This window comes from Aspergillus saccharolyticus (assembly GCF_003184585.1).
Source record: "Aspergillus saccharolyticus JOP 1030-1 unplaced genomic scaffold BP01scaffold_40, whole genome shotgun sequence".
NCBI classification, from domain to species: Eukaryota; Fungi; Ascomycota; class Eurotiomycetes; order Eurotiales; family Aspergillaceae; genus Aspergillus; species Aspergillus saccharolyticus.
Genome location: NW_020290650.1, coordinates 180876 through 194887, shown reverse-complemented (window position 1 = coordinate 194887; position 14012 = coordinate 180876). Strand labels below are relative to the sequence as shown.

The 14012-nt window shown below is 51.8% G+C and overlaps 4 protein-coding genes across 4 annotated transcripts; 2 read left to right on the top strand and 2 right to left on the bottom strand.

Moving 5' to 3' along the window:
* Positions 1 to 95: 95 nt before the first annotated feature.
* BP01DRAFT_359927 (uncharacterized protein) lies at positions 96 to 748 on the bottom strand. The gene has a single exon (XM_025575795.1). The coding sequence runs from the start codon at positions 400 to 402 to the stop codon at positions 187 to 189; it is 216 nt and encodes a 71-aa protein (XP_025427931.1). The 5' UTR covers positions 403 to 748; the 3' UTR covers positions 96 to 186.
* On the top strand, positions 671 to 2382 carry BP01DRAFT_406349 (putative tubulin-specific chaperone c; the record flags this gene model as incomplete). The annotated part of the gene is made up of 4 exons (XM_025578768.1): positions 671 to 791; positions 842 to 1035; positions 1098 to 1826; positions 1891 to 2382. 4 exons carry the CDS (start codon positions 671 to 673, stop codon positions 2095 to 2097), a joined length of 1251 nt encoding a protein of 416 aa, XP_025427930.1. The 3' UTR covers positions 2098 to 2382.
* Positions 2383 to 2999: 617 nt separating this feature from the next.
* On the bottom strand, positions 3000 to 6003 carry ace1 (putative C2H2 transcription factor (Ace1)). Its single transcript, XM_025570665.1, has 7 exons — positions 5909 to 6003; positions 5757 to 5846; positions 5130 to 5704; positions 4810 to 5075; positions 4546 to 4751; positions 4227 to 4496; positions 3000 to 4174 (listed from the first exon to the last, which is right to left on the bottom strand). The coding sequence occupies exons 3-7, from the start codon at positions 5653 to 5655 to the stop codon at positions 3148 to 3150; spliced, it is 2295 nt and encodes a 764-aa protein (XP_025427929.1). The 5' UTR covers positions 5656 to 5704; positions 5757 to 5846; positions 5909 to 6003; the 3' UTR covers positions 3000 to 3147.
* A 2564-nt stretch (positions 6004 to 8567) lies between these two features.
* pex6 (AAA family ATPase peroxin 6) lies at positions 8568 to 13134 on the top strand (the record flags this gene model as incomplete). Its single annotated transcript, XM_025577646.1, has 3 exons — positions 8568 to 8742; positions 8812 to 12553; positions 12609 to 13134. 3 exons carry the CDS (start codon positions 8568 to 8570, stop codon positions 13132 to 13134), a joined length of 4443 nt encoding a protein of 1480 aa, XP_025427928.1.
* Between the last annotated feature and the right edge of the window lie 878 nt (positions 13135 to 14012).

Here is a 14012-nt window from a genome sequence, read left to right as displayed (position 1 = left end):
TGCGGGGAAAGGCGGAGGCGGAGAAGTTAATCGCCGAGCCCCGAATGTAAGCGACGTCACCACCTCGAGCTGTTCCTTCTTCTCCTCATCGGACAACGAACTCAGAACAACACACCCAGACCATCAAAAAAGCTAAAGGCGCTAACAGCTTCGGCTTGGTGCCTACACAGTCCACTATCTTTGCTTCTAATTCCGAGTCCAGGTGGGTGCTATTCCACTTAGACCTTGTACCTGTTCCCTTAGCTTGCCACTAGTGGATCGCGGCGGGTGATCGACTCCGGCCGTGAGAAGACCACACGCCCGGTCAAAGGTGGACTGACTGACGAGCTGCCTGCCATCTACTTGAGTCCCCTCTGGAACTGACCATATTGCTCTCCTGATCATAGACTCTACTGTCTGCATTGAATCTCTGCCAAAATCACTTCACTCTCAAGCGGTTGCGTTGGGAGAGCGGCCTACAAAACCTCCTGTATCCCAAACCGGCTTGGGAAATCGAAGATCGGTCGACGTCATCAATACATTTTCTCTTACCGTCTCCGGTTCCTACAGGGATCTCTTCCCCCTCAGTCCTGCTGTGACCCTTGGTTTTCCAGGGCCCCTTACCCCTCTGTCTCGCCGTCCCTTTTTTCCATCTTTCTCTTTCCATCACTTGTATCTCCTTATACCCACGATGTCTATGCCCGATTTTGACACCTCACGCCGGCCCTCCCAGGCCGAGAATCAAACGATCCTCAAATCTGAGATACCGTTGAAAGAACGATTCTTTCGCTACTTCCAGCATGAAATCACCGGTATGGCTAAGCCAATCTAACTGATGTCTTGCGAATCAGCCTGGTGGCAGGGGAAGAGGATCTGACACATGTGCTTGCTGCAGCGCTTCAGGAACAAATGGATCGATTGGCGGACACTTCCCTGATCGGAGGAGAGCGGGCAGATGCAACCGATCACTGTCTGGCCGGGATTGCGCGCTTGTCCAATGAGGTCAAGGATGCGGCTAGCTACATCCCGACTTATGACCAGCGGATATACGCAGAAGTAAGCCATCACCTTGCGTCGGCGGTGGAAGCACAAGGCTGACCAACAATACAATCTTGCAGGCTATCAAAGCGTTACAAGATAAATTAATCGAGACCCGAGCTGCAGTCGAGCCGCGCCCCAAGTTCAGTTTCAAGACCAAGAAGAATGCGTCGGCTATCTCCCTTTCTGATGCGGCACAAATGGCTGCGCAAGTTCGCAGTATACCCGGGTTTGCTTCGCCTGGATCGTCTTCCGTGAACTCGTCTGCCGCTCAAACCCCGATGTATCCGTCTACTCCCTTGAATGAGCCCGATAACCGGCTCCACCTCTTGCAACGACCGGAAATTGCCCCAACGTCCATTCCAGCCATCCCGGTCGACGAGGGAGCGGATGATAAACTCAAACCACCCGAGCAGAACCATGGGTTTGCGGCTACAGCAATAACCTCCGTTTCAGTGAACAATCATCATAATCTTCATATAATGCTCCCAGCGTCCGGGTCGACAGCGAACGTACCTGCGTCTATCACCTCGCTACGCCATTGCGTTGTCGATATGTCCATACCTACCGTCAACGGCAAGCCCTATGCTAGTCTTACAGCAAAGAATGTGAAGGAGAGCCTCTTAGTTTGCGGCCAAATCAATGGTCCTGCTCACATTACCGATGTGGAGCATAGTATTGTGGTGGTGGACTGTCGCCAATTCCGAATGCATAATTGCTCCAACGTGGACGTCTACCTGAGCGCTTCCAGCAATCCTATCATCGAAGACTGTACCAACATCCGGTTTGGCCGTATCCCCCGCGTTTATGTAAGTATATCAGAGCCACCTGCCTTTTTTGTAAACACCATCCTAATCACTCACGGTAACACAGACATTGAACCACGATCGTCCCGACGATGAGGACCGCTGGAGTGAGGTTGAAGACTTTAAATGGATCAAGCCCGAGCCGAGCCCGAATTGGAGCCTACTCAATCCTGAGGATGCAGTTCCTGAGGAGGTCTGGGCGGAGATTGTGCCCGGGGGTCCTGGCTGGTCCTTGGAAGATATACTACGTGCCATCAACATCAACAAGGTCTAGGTTATTTGTGGCGTTGGCAGTTGAGACAGACTTAGGAGCTTCGGGCGTCTGGGTATTTCACAAGAACTTACTCCTTTGAACTTTGGTTGGGTCCTATTGCATGAGATTCGGTGGGAGGCTTGATATAAACCAAAAAAAAAACATATTCTGCAGTCTCGTTTCTCTTTGGCGTGGTGATCCAGCATACTCGCTTGCACGCTTTTCCTGCTTTTCCGCTGGTGCTTTCAGTATTGATGAGACCTTCGGTTTCTCTCGAAAATCAATTCAATTTACATTTTCCATCTATCCTCAGGATGTGTGAGGGGACGGAATGAGCTGACGGGGTCCAATACCTTGATTATGCTTAATCTGAAGTGACCAGGCCACAAGTCGACCTATTCAGTATATGCCTTTGGGCATAGGATATCAGCACCCAGAGAGACAGCATCTGTGCCTCAAAGATGCGCTGCAATACACCACTTCATCTCCTCCGGGTCACAGGAGAAGGGCTCCAAGAAGAGAGGACATGATCCAAACCTATTCCACAGGTACAGAGTGCGGAATCACGCCGCCTTTCCTTTCTAGCTTTCTGACAGTGTACGAAGGCGCGCGTCGCAGCTCCTCTAAAACGCTTGCAAGGTTTCCGTCCTCCACACATATCAGCAGCGTCATGCATGCATACATATTGTCAGGTCGAGGGTGGGCGGGGTCATCATTTACTGCCAATAGACTGTTACCGTGGCCAGTCATGATGCGGACAGTCTTGTCTTCATAAGTACAGTACACATCAGTATTGTGGAAATCCAGAGAGGAATATGTATTTTGAAATTTGTTTCTTTCTCGAATCTCAACTATTTTCGTGACTAGTATGAGAGAGAAAGATAAGGAAGGAATCGTAACAAATCTCAGATGTATGATACAAAACACAACCACTTAGGAAGAGAAAATGAACAGATGGCAGGCTAGAAGGGCTAGATAGAAAGGGCCAAGCAAGTTAGTAGCTCGATATGAGAGAAGACTAATTGCTCATTCTTTTTGAAACGCGAAACCACAAAATCCATGAGAAAGGACCTAAAATGGGGGCATGCCTCCTTGGTTAAAAGGAGGAAACATGCTCTCATCCGTACCAGCCCCCGGACCGAATGTGTCCAAGAACATATTGTTCACGTAAGGGTCGTCGCACAAAGCTTCGAGGGCACTCATGTCGACGGGACCCGGCTGGTACAAAGGGTCAGCGTAGCCGAAGGAGGCGTCCTCAAAGAAGCCAGACGTTCCGTTATTGAACGTGGCATAATCATTGGCAAAGTCGTTGTCCATGTACAAGAGGCAGTCCTCATTCTTTAGCTGAGTGAAGGGATCCTGGATCTGATACATCTGGCTTTGCGCGTAATTGTTCAGGAACCCAGTTGGTGATTGAATTGGGCCTGATGCGGGAGTGCTCGCTTGGGTATGGCTTGCTTGGGCCGGACTAAGCTGGCCGGCACTCATTGGAGCAGGGCTCAACTGTACGGAGTGTATCTGATTTGCTGGGCTGTACTGCCCAGAAGTGTAATGTTCGGGGCTGTAATTCTTGGGGCTGTAGTTTTCGGGGCTGTAGTTCTCGGGGCTGTAGTTCTCGGGGCTGTAGTTCTCGGGGCTGTAGTGCTCCGGGCTCATTTGCAAGGGGTCCAGGTGGTCTGGAATCAGCGGAAGTGAGCTCATGTGATCAGGGGTCATCTGCAGAGGCGTCATTTGAGACGGTGCCAGATTTACGGAGCTGGTTTGACCAGGGCTAAGTTGCTGCGGGCTCGGCTGGGCGATAGTCTCCTGGGCAGGACTGCTTTGCACAGGGGAGGTACGGCGCTTGGCATTTCGTCCGTTGTTCTTCGCACGCACATAGTTCCACCCGTGGGCTTTTTCCATGTGCTGTTTGCAGTTACTCTCACGCTTGGATTTGTACGAGCAGCCATTGAAGGTGCATGCATACATGCGAGGAGTAGTGGAGTGTCGATCGTTGATGTGGCGCTCGTTTTCCTTCTCGGTGGGCCAGCCGAGCTCATAATACTTGCACCCTTCAAATGGACATTTGAAAGGTCGAGAATGAGTCTTCTCGTGTTTTCTGGAGAGCAAGTCAGCATCCATCATCTGCGTATAGAAAGATCAACACTAACGTCAAGTCACACGGTCTTTGGAAGATTTTGTCACAGTGGGAGCACTTGGTGTTGATGTTCATGGGTGGGGCGTTCTTCTTGCGCCGAGCCATGGACCGCCTAGCGCCCTCATCGGTAGCTCCTAGGCTCAAAGTCCGCTTCACGAGAGGGACGGTATCCGCGTCGTAGGGCTTTCCTGTCTCTAGCGAAATAATCTCGCCATCCTTTTCGACAACAAGCTCAAGGGGACGTCCGGTCTCAGCCATGCCGCCCTCCACAACAAGTTTGGGCCTAGAATGAATTAGCCGATTGTCACATTGTCAATCCAGGGACCACTCACATCTCCTTCTTATTCTTACGAGCCTCGTCTCTCATGGCCTTAAAACGGTGAACCTGAGCAGTCAGATCGAGGAAGTAGGAGTTACTATAAGGACGATCTGTCGGCATGCACAGATCACGAGGGTCAATTGTCGGATAGGTTTCGTGAAGGCACAGGATAGTTGAGTTGCAGAACTGATAGTAGAAGCTGAGTTCAACCTCGACATCCTGGGGGCAGACGTTAGCATGAGCATAGATCCAGAGAATCAAGAAGCAAGAGACGTACTGCGGCGACGTAGAGCAGTGCTTTCTCAAGATCACGTAGAGTGCCAAACTTATCGCTCTCCATTTGTTCACGAGCACCCTCTACAATGTGACGGAAGGGCTTGCATGGCTCCAGTCCCAAGAGCGGCTTCAAGATACGGTTCTCAATCTCCAGGCATGATGCTGAACTAAGCTTCTGCCTGAGCGTGGCCTCATCTTCACCAACAACGATGGAGCTTGTAACGGCAGACTGGCTCTGGGACTTGAAGGACGACTCTCCAGCTTTGTCTGTGTGATGGGTCAGTTGTGTACGACAAATAGCAATCATGGATGACGACCGACCTTCTCGAGCAGACGTGGACTGGCGGCTGCTGATCGAGGTTCCTAGGCCACTATCGGAAGCGTGGCAGTGTGTCCTGCGAGTCTTCGACGGGGACTCTCGAGGTGAAGAGCGTTTCGACTTCGCAAATCGTTTGTCAAGATCTTCCTTGCTCAACTTCAAGCGTTGCAAATGATTCTCAATATGGCCCTTCGGAACGGGCAATTCGTCACCTTCATCAAGCAGGCTACGCGTACGGAAAGAATCGAGTTCGAGGCGACCTAGAATTTTAGACATACGCTCTTGGCCAGCCGCAATAGCCTCCAGGGCTCCGGGAGAAGTCGGGGAACGAGGCAAGAGCGGGATATCGAGGAGTAGGTCGTCTGAAGGCGGAGTGGTGGTGTGGTGGAAGGTCTGTCCCTTCTTCAAACGAAGACGGGGCCGTGTAACTGACTTGCCGTCTGGAGAAGCGAGCAGAGATGGAGGGGGTGAGTTGATAACCCGCCCCCGACGGGGATGTCGGGACGTCATTGTTTCAGGAGCGGACATTGTTGTTGACAGTCGAACGAATTCAGTAAGTTGTTGTGAGGTATGGATGCTTCTGAGGTGTTAGACCGCGTCACTTCTACCCCATTCCCATCCAGACTTACTGTGTGAATGTCTGGGTATGGTCGGGAATCGGAACTGCGAAGCAGTCGCAGTGACGTATAGAGCCAACGTGGAGGTCAAAATGGCGTTTGCTAGAGGGGGAGTCAGTTGCTGAAACGATTTCACCAGAAGATAGTGACCATCAGGCACATACATTTGTCAAAGAGATGTCAGGTCTACGAAGTTCTCAGGTCCAAGTAAGCGGCCCCGAGAGAAGGGGAGAAAGGGGAGGGGGCGGATGATGGAATGCCCCAGGCTGATAAACGAAAATCAAGTAAGAAGGTCCACCCCTTTCGGCAACCGAACAACAAGAGACTATTGACGAGGGTATCCGTAGTGGATTCAGGTGATAATTCTAGTTCGGCTATGTTTAGGAGAGGAGGCCAAAAGGGAACAGATTCATGAATAATAGTCTAGCGGAGATGGAGAGTGGGAAAGGAGTCGAGGTAGAAAGAAAGAAGACTGGGGGAGAGACTGGAGAAGTCAACATACGAGTAGTAAGAATGAGGCTGTTTCCACCGGGCTGAGTCTCAGTCCGCGTCTTCTTGGATGTCTGCCTGATAGACGAGACACACTAAACCCGATGAGGTTAAGTTTCTGGTCAGCCCCCACTGTCAGTCCATGATTGGCTTCAATTTCCTCCACAGCCACGGCTTTTTGTTTCGGCCGGCGATACGGTCATGACTGTTACCGCCGGAAGACCATCTCCTTCGCCAATCTTACATGTGACGGTGAAATATAACCAGTGACATACTCGTATTCCAAGTCAATCCCAACGAGGATTGGGGTTTCGGGGCGGTTTAGACCCGTTTGCTCCGCCCTTTCCGTTGGCCAACCAGACACCTGTGAATCTCTCATGGCGGGTTCCCGCGGATGCCGGCCTTTCCGAAAATAGCCTGCGGACCCTCGAAGGAATCCTCGATCCATCCATGACCCCATGAGGATCCTCTAAATTGATGAGGAGTTTTTCCTCTTTGGTGCTTCTCCTTACCGTTTCTGCTTCTCTCGCCCGTCAGTAGTTGGTTAGGTTGGTTAGGTTGGTTAGTCCAGGCGTGATCTGAGAGAGGACAGGGCAACAGTTCTTGCTCTTAATCTACAGCACAGCACACAATTGAAAACATGCCACTGCCACTGGGATGCAAGAATAAAGTTCAAAATGAACTCGTTTGAGACCATCAGATGCTCATATGACGAGGAGATGTCAGCATCCTGCTGCCAGTGGATTCCAGTCTAGCCCCTGGGCGCTCTCCGAAAGCGCGCGGTCTGTAATCAGAGAGACCTTTGGGATTGCCGGCAACATGCTTTTAGCCTTATGCACTACAGTAGCCTTCCATAAGGAGGAGCGACCATGGCGTGGCGCCTTTGGACACGATGAGGCATTTTATGGTATTCTCCATGATATCTTCTGGTACGCAAGAGTTCTTTTCCTCTCAAAACTTCGAGTTAGCAGAGAAATGCCGTTGTGATCTGCTTTTCTCCAACCCTCTTGGGTTACTGACACCGAGGGAACCAAACCAGCAACGAGGTTCTCCACGTCAGCCTTATCGCTTCCGGTCGGAGATGTCATCGCTGGCACGCTGCATGTCCGGTATCCAGACCACTGTCAACTCGGCCACGTTGAACTCGAGACCACGGCAACCCTTTCGAGTGGGACGATCGCCATGTTCTTCAATTAATACAATGCAGACCACCGTTGAAGTAGCTTGAGGTTCCCTGGCGGAGTGCCTGGAAAGTCAATTCGACTCCCGGCCATCTGAGTACCTAAGCCAGTAGTCTGCCTCTCAGCATGGCGGAATCCACGAATGCCACTTCACCCTCATGTGTGTAGGGTATGCCAGGCCCAATCACAAGAAGCCACCTACGCAAAGCCTGAAGATTGTATCCCTGGAGCCCTGGAGCCGCTTAGTATGAGCTTCATTGTGATAACGATGGCTTGCATACGCAAGCTGTCAAGGCTACAACGATTCGATGCGACTGGATTGGTTCTACTGGCGCTTGCTCTGCAATTGACGAAGATTTCCTCCAACCCTTCAGTTTCACCTAGTCTACTTTATCCTAAATAGTCAGCTTGCATTGATTATCCGGCTGATGTGCTGTGGTGGTCAATGCCTATCTCTGCATTGGCTTGAAATTATATGCTTAGTCGTCTGGCTGGGAGCAAAAGTGTGTCATGAATTGAAGTGTCAAAGAATCTGGTTTACGGGTCTTTTCTTGAAAGTAAGAGCCTCGGCAACTTGAAGAAGTTCAGATGCTCGTAATACAGAACGTTGAGAAGGTTTTATCATGTTCCGCGTTACTCATGCTTTTATATAATCGAGACCAAGAATTCTTTCAGGCTTGTGCTTTGGACGAATTGAAGGACTTCCAAGGCAGACCTAGCATCGAGACCCTTCATCAGGAAAAATGCTCAAGTATCCGAGATAACTCGACGAGATACCCAGAATGCAGGCTGAAAGTCATGTCTCGTTCTCAAAACTGAGGCATCATCTCCCCCTCGTGCTGGAACCTCGGCATCGGAAACGGGCAGAACGAGCGGGCGGTGCCGAGCTGGCACGGCCTCGTTATCTTTCCTCCCCGGACTTTCTCCAGCTTCCCGCCAGCCATTATCTTTGCTACACACCACCACACTCGGGGCTGGTCTTGCCAGTGGATTGAATTCACCTGTTCGATCGTGCGGTACTAGAGAATGCTTCATTGATATTCTATCATTGGAACCCGCGGATCCTAATTCAGCATTTCCCATCCCTCCCCTCCCTCCGTCTCCCGTTCGCTTCCCCGCTCCGAACGAAGCCCCATCTGCGCCCTTCTCCATCATGGATTACGCGCACCACAATCACAGTTCTGAGCAATCCAGGCGAAAAAGACGGAATGTCCTGCGCCGACGCATGCGAAACAGAGTTCCTATCTCTGCCCGTCTTTCTTTGGATCATCAGCTGCGGGGAAATATCGGCGTTGTCTCCGATGATCTGGTCGGCGACCTCTTCAGCAGTAAGTCCTGCACTCAACAAACCGCTTGGTCTGACTCGTCATAATCTAACGACCCCTATACTACTACAGAGGACAATCAAGATGATCTAGGGATCTATTATGTGGCAATTTCACCGTATCTCCCAGGTTGCACCTCGATGGAGGACCTGTCTTGGACCATCATTCCCGTGCGACCGCAGTCTAAGGATCGCTCTTATCAATCGCCAATTCCGCACTCCACTGTCCTTTTCCCCGACTCCGCCCTCTCCTTACAACCATTCTTGGAGAAACTGAGCAAATTAGATCCCACTCGCCATGCACTTCAGTCACAGCGTGCGATTGAGATACGGGTGTTGGATGCCGTGCCTTTACCTCTGGATACAGTCTTTGTGACGGTGGACCGGAACCTTCTTCGCAATCATGATGATGTGCAGACCAAATTTGGTGGGGGCTTCAGTTCAAATAATGCCACATCCAATGGTGGGTGGGCCAAGGGTGGGAAGGCGATCGAAGTCAGAAAATATACAAAGAAGGCGGCAGCGGAAGATGAAGAGAGACTCACAGCGGCCGTGCGCGAGGCTCTGGGAGTGGTCAAGGTACTGCACACAGGTGACGTGCTGCCGCTTCCATTACCACCGCACCCCATTACCTATGCTCCATCACCACCTGCTCGTATTGTGCTTTGCGAACCGGTCTCCCAGGGCTTACTCATGCCCGCAACTAAAGTGGTCCTGATTCATGCGCGGCCTCATGGCCACCGGATGCAGAGAAGCCTACGATCAGGTACTGGTCTTCTCAAACAAGTGGCGGAAGATGAAGCCGATGATACCTCCAACGAGCAGTTTTACTCTGCGGCCGAAGACAGACCGATCGAGAGCAGCACCGAGGTGGAAGGTAGCACTACTGCCGACGAGTCAGAAACGGATGCATCGGCGGGTAACATGAGTGACACATCTGACGATTCTCTGGAGGACATGATTTCGCTGACCGCTCCGGAGCTTCCCCAGCCGGCATCGGGCGTGATGTCTGCCATGACTGCTGCTACGCCACGTGCCGGAGGGCGTCGGCCGGATGGTACTCATACTCCTGGATCGGTCGCATCGAACTTCACTTCTGCTACCATGCGACCCGGTCGGGCTGGCGGTGGCAAAGTCTTCAAGGCGGAAGGTCTCCTGCGTGAGGTACCTAGCGATCTTTTGCATCCTCGGCCGCGGGAAGACGATGACGCTGAGTCCTTCATCTTCGTGGATATCGGAACGCTCGCAAAGATAGGCTGTTTCTCAGGTGATTGGGTAAGGATTGAGACTACGGATGAGCCCCAGCACAATCCTTTCGCCTCAATCAAACTCGGGAGCTTCAGTGACCGCGAGGAGGACACGGGCGACTGGCGCGCGGTCAAAATTTATGGCCTGCCGGGCTTACAGGCTCCCAAGCCTAGATACTCGATTAACCAAACGGGAAACAGGCGCTCCAGTGTCTCTCAACTTCCTGCTGGGCGCATGACCTCAGTTTTCGCTTCACCATTGCTTCTGAACAATCTCGACAACCCGAAGTATCTACGCATCTCTCCAATGACTTACGCTTCCTTAAATGGCGCGAAGCCCAACCTCCTCCACCAGGTGAAATCCAGCTCGGCTCGGAGTCCGCCTTTGGCTAAGGAGGTTACACTGCTCAAAGTTTCAACTCCTTTGTCCATGGACCGTGTCCTTCAGCCCGCTCTATTCGCTGGTCTCAAACAATACTTTGAGTCTCGGCGACGACTTGTGAAAGATGGGGACCTTGTGGGTATTAGCATCGACGAAGGTCTCGGTAGAGCCGTCTTCCAAGGGGCTGCGACCAGCGACAGTAGCGCTCAAGATGACGACCTGACTACGAGACTAGGACAGCTTTCCCACTTCAATGAAGGCTCTAAAAAGGTTGGAGTTGCATGGTTTCGTGTTGGCCAGGTCGTCCCGAGTATACCGGATGACCAGGATGAGGCGGGCGACAATCACTGGGGAGGAGTGGCCATTATTGACACCGCCACAACCCGAATGGTACAAGCTGGTAGCGATATAAGCAGAGTTCCAGGGACGACAGACAATGGCTGGGAATATTGGCTTGGGGTTAAAGCTGTACCCAGGGCCATCACTCAAGGGCAAACGAGTCATGGCCTGGTGATTGACGTGCCGCAGTCATTCATCTCGCCTTTGCAGCAGCGCCTCCGAGAACTTATTTCCGTTGCTACTAGTCCTCGTGCAATCCAGCTTGGTATGAAGCCGGTCGTCATCCTCCTGAGATCCCAACAGCGACACATCGGCAAGGCCACTGTTGCAACCCGTGCGTGTGCTGATATTGGCCTTCATACATTCCCAATTGATGCATATGACATTCTTACGGAAGGGGGCGCTAATGGTGGTGATGTCAAGACTGAAGCATACTTGAAAGCAAGAGCCGAACGCGCCTTCCATTGCGGACCGGACTGTACTGCTCTGCTTATCAAACACATTGAAGTTTTGACCGCAGATCGCATCGTGTCCGCCATGACTGAAATTGTGGCTGATGCTCGGGTTGTGGTCGCCACTACGACGGACGTTGAACAAATACCTGAGGGCCTTCGAAGTATGTTCACCCATGAATTCGAGATGTCTGCCCCAGAGGAGAAGGAACGCGAAGGCATCCTTCGCAACGCTGTCTCCGAACGTGGTATTCGACTCTCGCCTGATGTTGACTTGGGATCGGTGGCGCTGAAGACTGCTGCTCTGGTCGCTGGTGATTTGGTTGACGTCGTTGAACGTGCTTCGGCTGCCAGAACCGCACGCCTGGAGCGACTGGCAGAAACGTCGAGCAAACAGTCGAACCAGAAGATAACAATTCAAGATATTTTTATCTCTGGCGGCGACGCAGCACGAGGCGTCACAAAGCTTGATTTCGATGCTGCTGTGGATGCTGCAAGGAAAAACTTTGCAGATTCAATTGGAGCCCCGAAAATCCCGAATGTCAGCTGGGAGGACGTCGGTGGCTTGTCTAATGTCAAGGAGGCGCTTGTGGAGACCATCCAGCTGCCTCTTGAACGGCCTGAATTGTTCGCCAAGGGCATGAAGAAACGCAGCGGTATACTTTTCTATGGACCACCTGGTACTGGAAAGACGCTTCTGGCGAAAGCCATTGCTACCGAATTCTCGTTGAACTTCTTCTCCGTCAAAGGTCCTGAGCTGCTGAATATGTACATCGGTGAATCTGAAGCCAATGTACGACGTGTTTTTCAACGCGCCCGGGATGCACGTCCCTGTGTTGTCTTCTTTGACGAACTGGACTCCGTGGCCCCCAAGAGAGGCAACCAAGGTGACAGTGGTGGCGTGATGGATCGCATTGTGAGTCAACTTCTGGCTGAGTTGGACGGAATGAACGGTGGCGAAGAAAACAGTGGTGGAGTTTTTGTCATTGGCGCGACCAACCGGCCTGATCTACTGGATACGGCGCTTCTACGGCCAGGTCGCTTTGATAAGATGCTTTATCTTGGTGTCTCAGACACACACGAGAAGCAGAGGACAATTTTGGAGGCGCTAACTCGAAAATTTGTCCTTTCTCCGAATCTTTCCCTGGCCCGTGTTGCGGATCGGCTCCCTCTCACTTACACAGGCGCCGACTTGTACGCCTTGTGTTCGGACTCAATGCTGAAAGCTATTACGCGCAAGGCGACGGCGGTGGACGAGAAGATTAGGAACCTCCCAGGCGAGCCTGTCAGCACAGCATACTTTTTCGACCACCTTGCTACACCAGAAGATGTGGCGGTGGTGGTCACAGAAGACGACTTCCAGGAGGCCCAAGACGAGCTTGTTCCCAGTGTTAGGTACGCTCCCACAGATACTTCGTATTGATTTTCTTGCATCGCTAATAACGCATAGTGCCAAGGAGCTTGAACATTTCGAGAGGATTCGACAGACCTTCGAATCCGTCGACAAGCAGAAGCAGGAGTCGGTGAACGGGGCATCAGGGCCAGCGCAGACAATTCAAGATGCCCTGCATGCGCTGAACCTTGGTGGGCAACTGGAGTTCAGCATGGGCGAGACCATCACCAACGGAGATCCTTCGTCCGCCTCAGTCAACAAAGAAAAGGGTAAGCAGGTTCAGTCTATGATTCGAACTGCGAGTGGCCATTCAACCGGTAGCAAGGGCAAGGGAAAGAGTCCAGCGGGGCCCGGTGGAAAATCCAAGAACAAGACTGTTAACATCCCTATCGGCGACTCCGATTCTTCCCTTGACGGTCCCACATCTGGGCTGCGAGCGGATCGAAGAGATTCGCGCGGATACGACGATGTTAGGGAGGATGAAGAGGACCATGTGGAAGACGGCATCGCTCAAAGCGGCGATGAGGACGACTACATTGTGCGAACCGACCATCTTGCTCCGACCGCTGGATTAGGGGCCTGATTGGCCTTTCCTTTTCTCCGACCGAGTGTCAGAGGGGTGGGCAGCGTGGCGTCCAAATGCGACCTCATGATTGGGCATTGCTGTACGGTTTGTTCGTGTGTGTGTATTGTACATAAGAAGCCTTGCCATGATTGTACCTGAGCGTTCTGTATATTGTTGTCAGCGGACAAGCATTGTCTGATAGGCTGCGGATGGGGAATCCGCGGTGGCTACATGAGGTCATTGAGCATGTACAGCAATTCAACCGGAATAATCAACAGATCAGTCTAGACAGTACCCCGTATGCAGAGAAGCATTGGAATGTTCTATTCCGTCGGCGTGATCACCTCGGAGAAGGTCTGCTTCCCGGAGGAGGCGGCTAAATTACTACTACTCTATACATAGTAACTATGGCATTATGCTTATCACGCCGCGGTCGGTAGAGGTGTGTCAAACCGGCTTCTAAGCTGGAGTATCGGAATCGGCTCTGTTTTTCACCGGCGCTCAAATTAAGCTTCAAATCTGCCCCAACCCCTGTGTGGGGGTGGTTCTCACTGGCTGTCGGCGCCTTGTTGCTCGGTGATATGCACCAATGAACATGTTGGCCCATGCCGTTATCAACGCGTAGCTTATCATCCATGATTATCTTTGATATAAGTTTTGGTTAGCACCGTGTGTTACCCCATATTTATTAGGTAAAATAGTTTCAATCCGCCACTTGCTCCCCCCGCAATTCTTTTGGTGAGTGGTGGTTCGAGTAATATCTTGTCGGAAATAATCGTGGAGGCAATGTAGTAATAAGTCCCTGAGTTAATCAGGGTGAGGTCAAGTCAAGTAGATCTCTTTTCCCTCCCTCCCTCCCTCTTCCCCCTCCGTCTCTTCTTCATCTTCCTCTCTCT

What these genes read in the sequence shown, in the direction of transcription:
- BP01DRAFT_359927 (XM_025575795.1), bottom strand. Translation starts at nt 402, where the DNA reads ATGCAGACAGTAGAGTCTATGATCAGGAGAGCAATATGGTCAGTTCCA.
- ace1 (XM_025570665.1), bottom strand. Translation starts at nt 5,655, where the DNA reads ATGTCCGCTCCTGAAACAATGACGTCCCGACATCCCCGTCGGGGGCGG. An exon ending in CGTAAGAATAAGAAGGAGAT is followed by an intron (nt 4,497 to 4,545) that starts GTGAGTGGTCCC and finishes AATTCATTCTAG; the next exon opens with GCCCAAACTTGTTGTGGAGG. An exon ending in CAAAGACCGTGTGACTTGAC is followed by an intron (nt 4,175 to 4,226) that starts GTTAGTGTTGAT and finishes CTTGCTCTCCAG; the next exon opens with AAAACACGAGAAGACTCATT.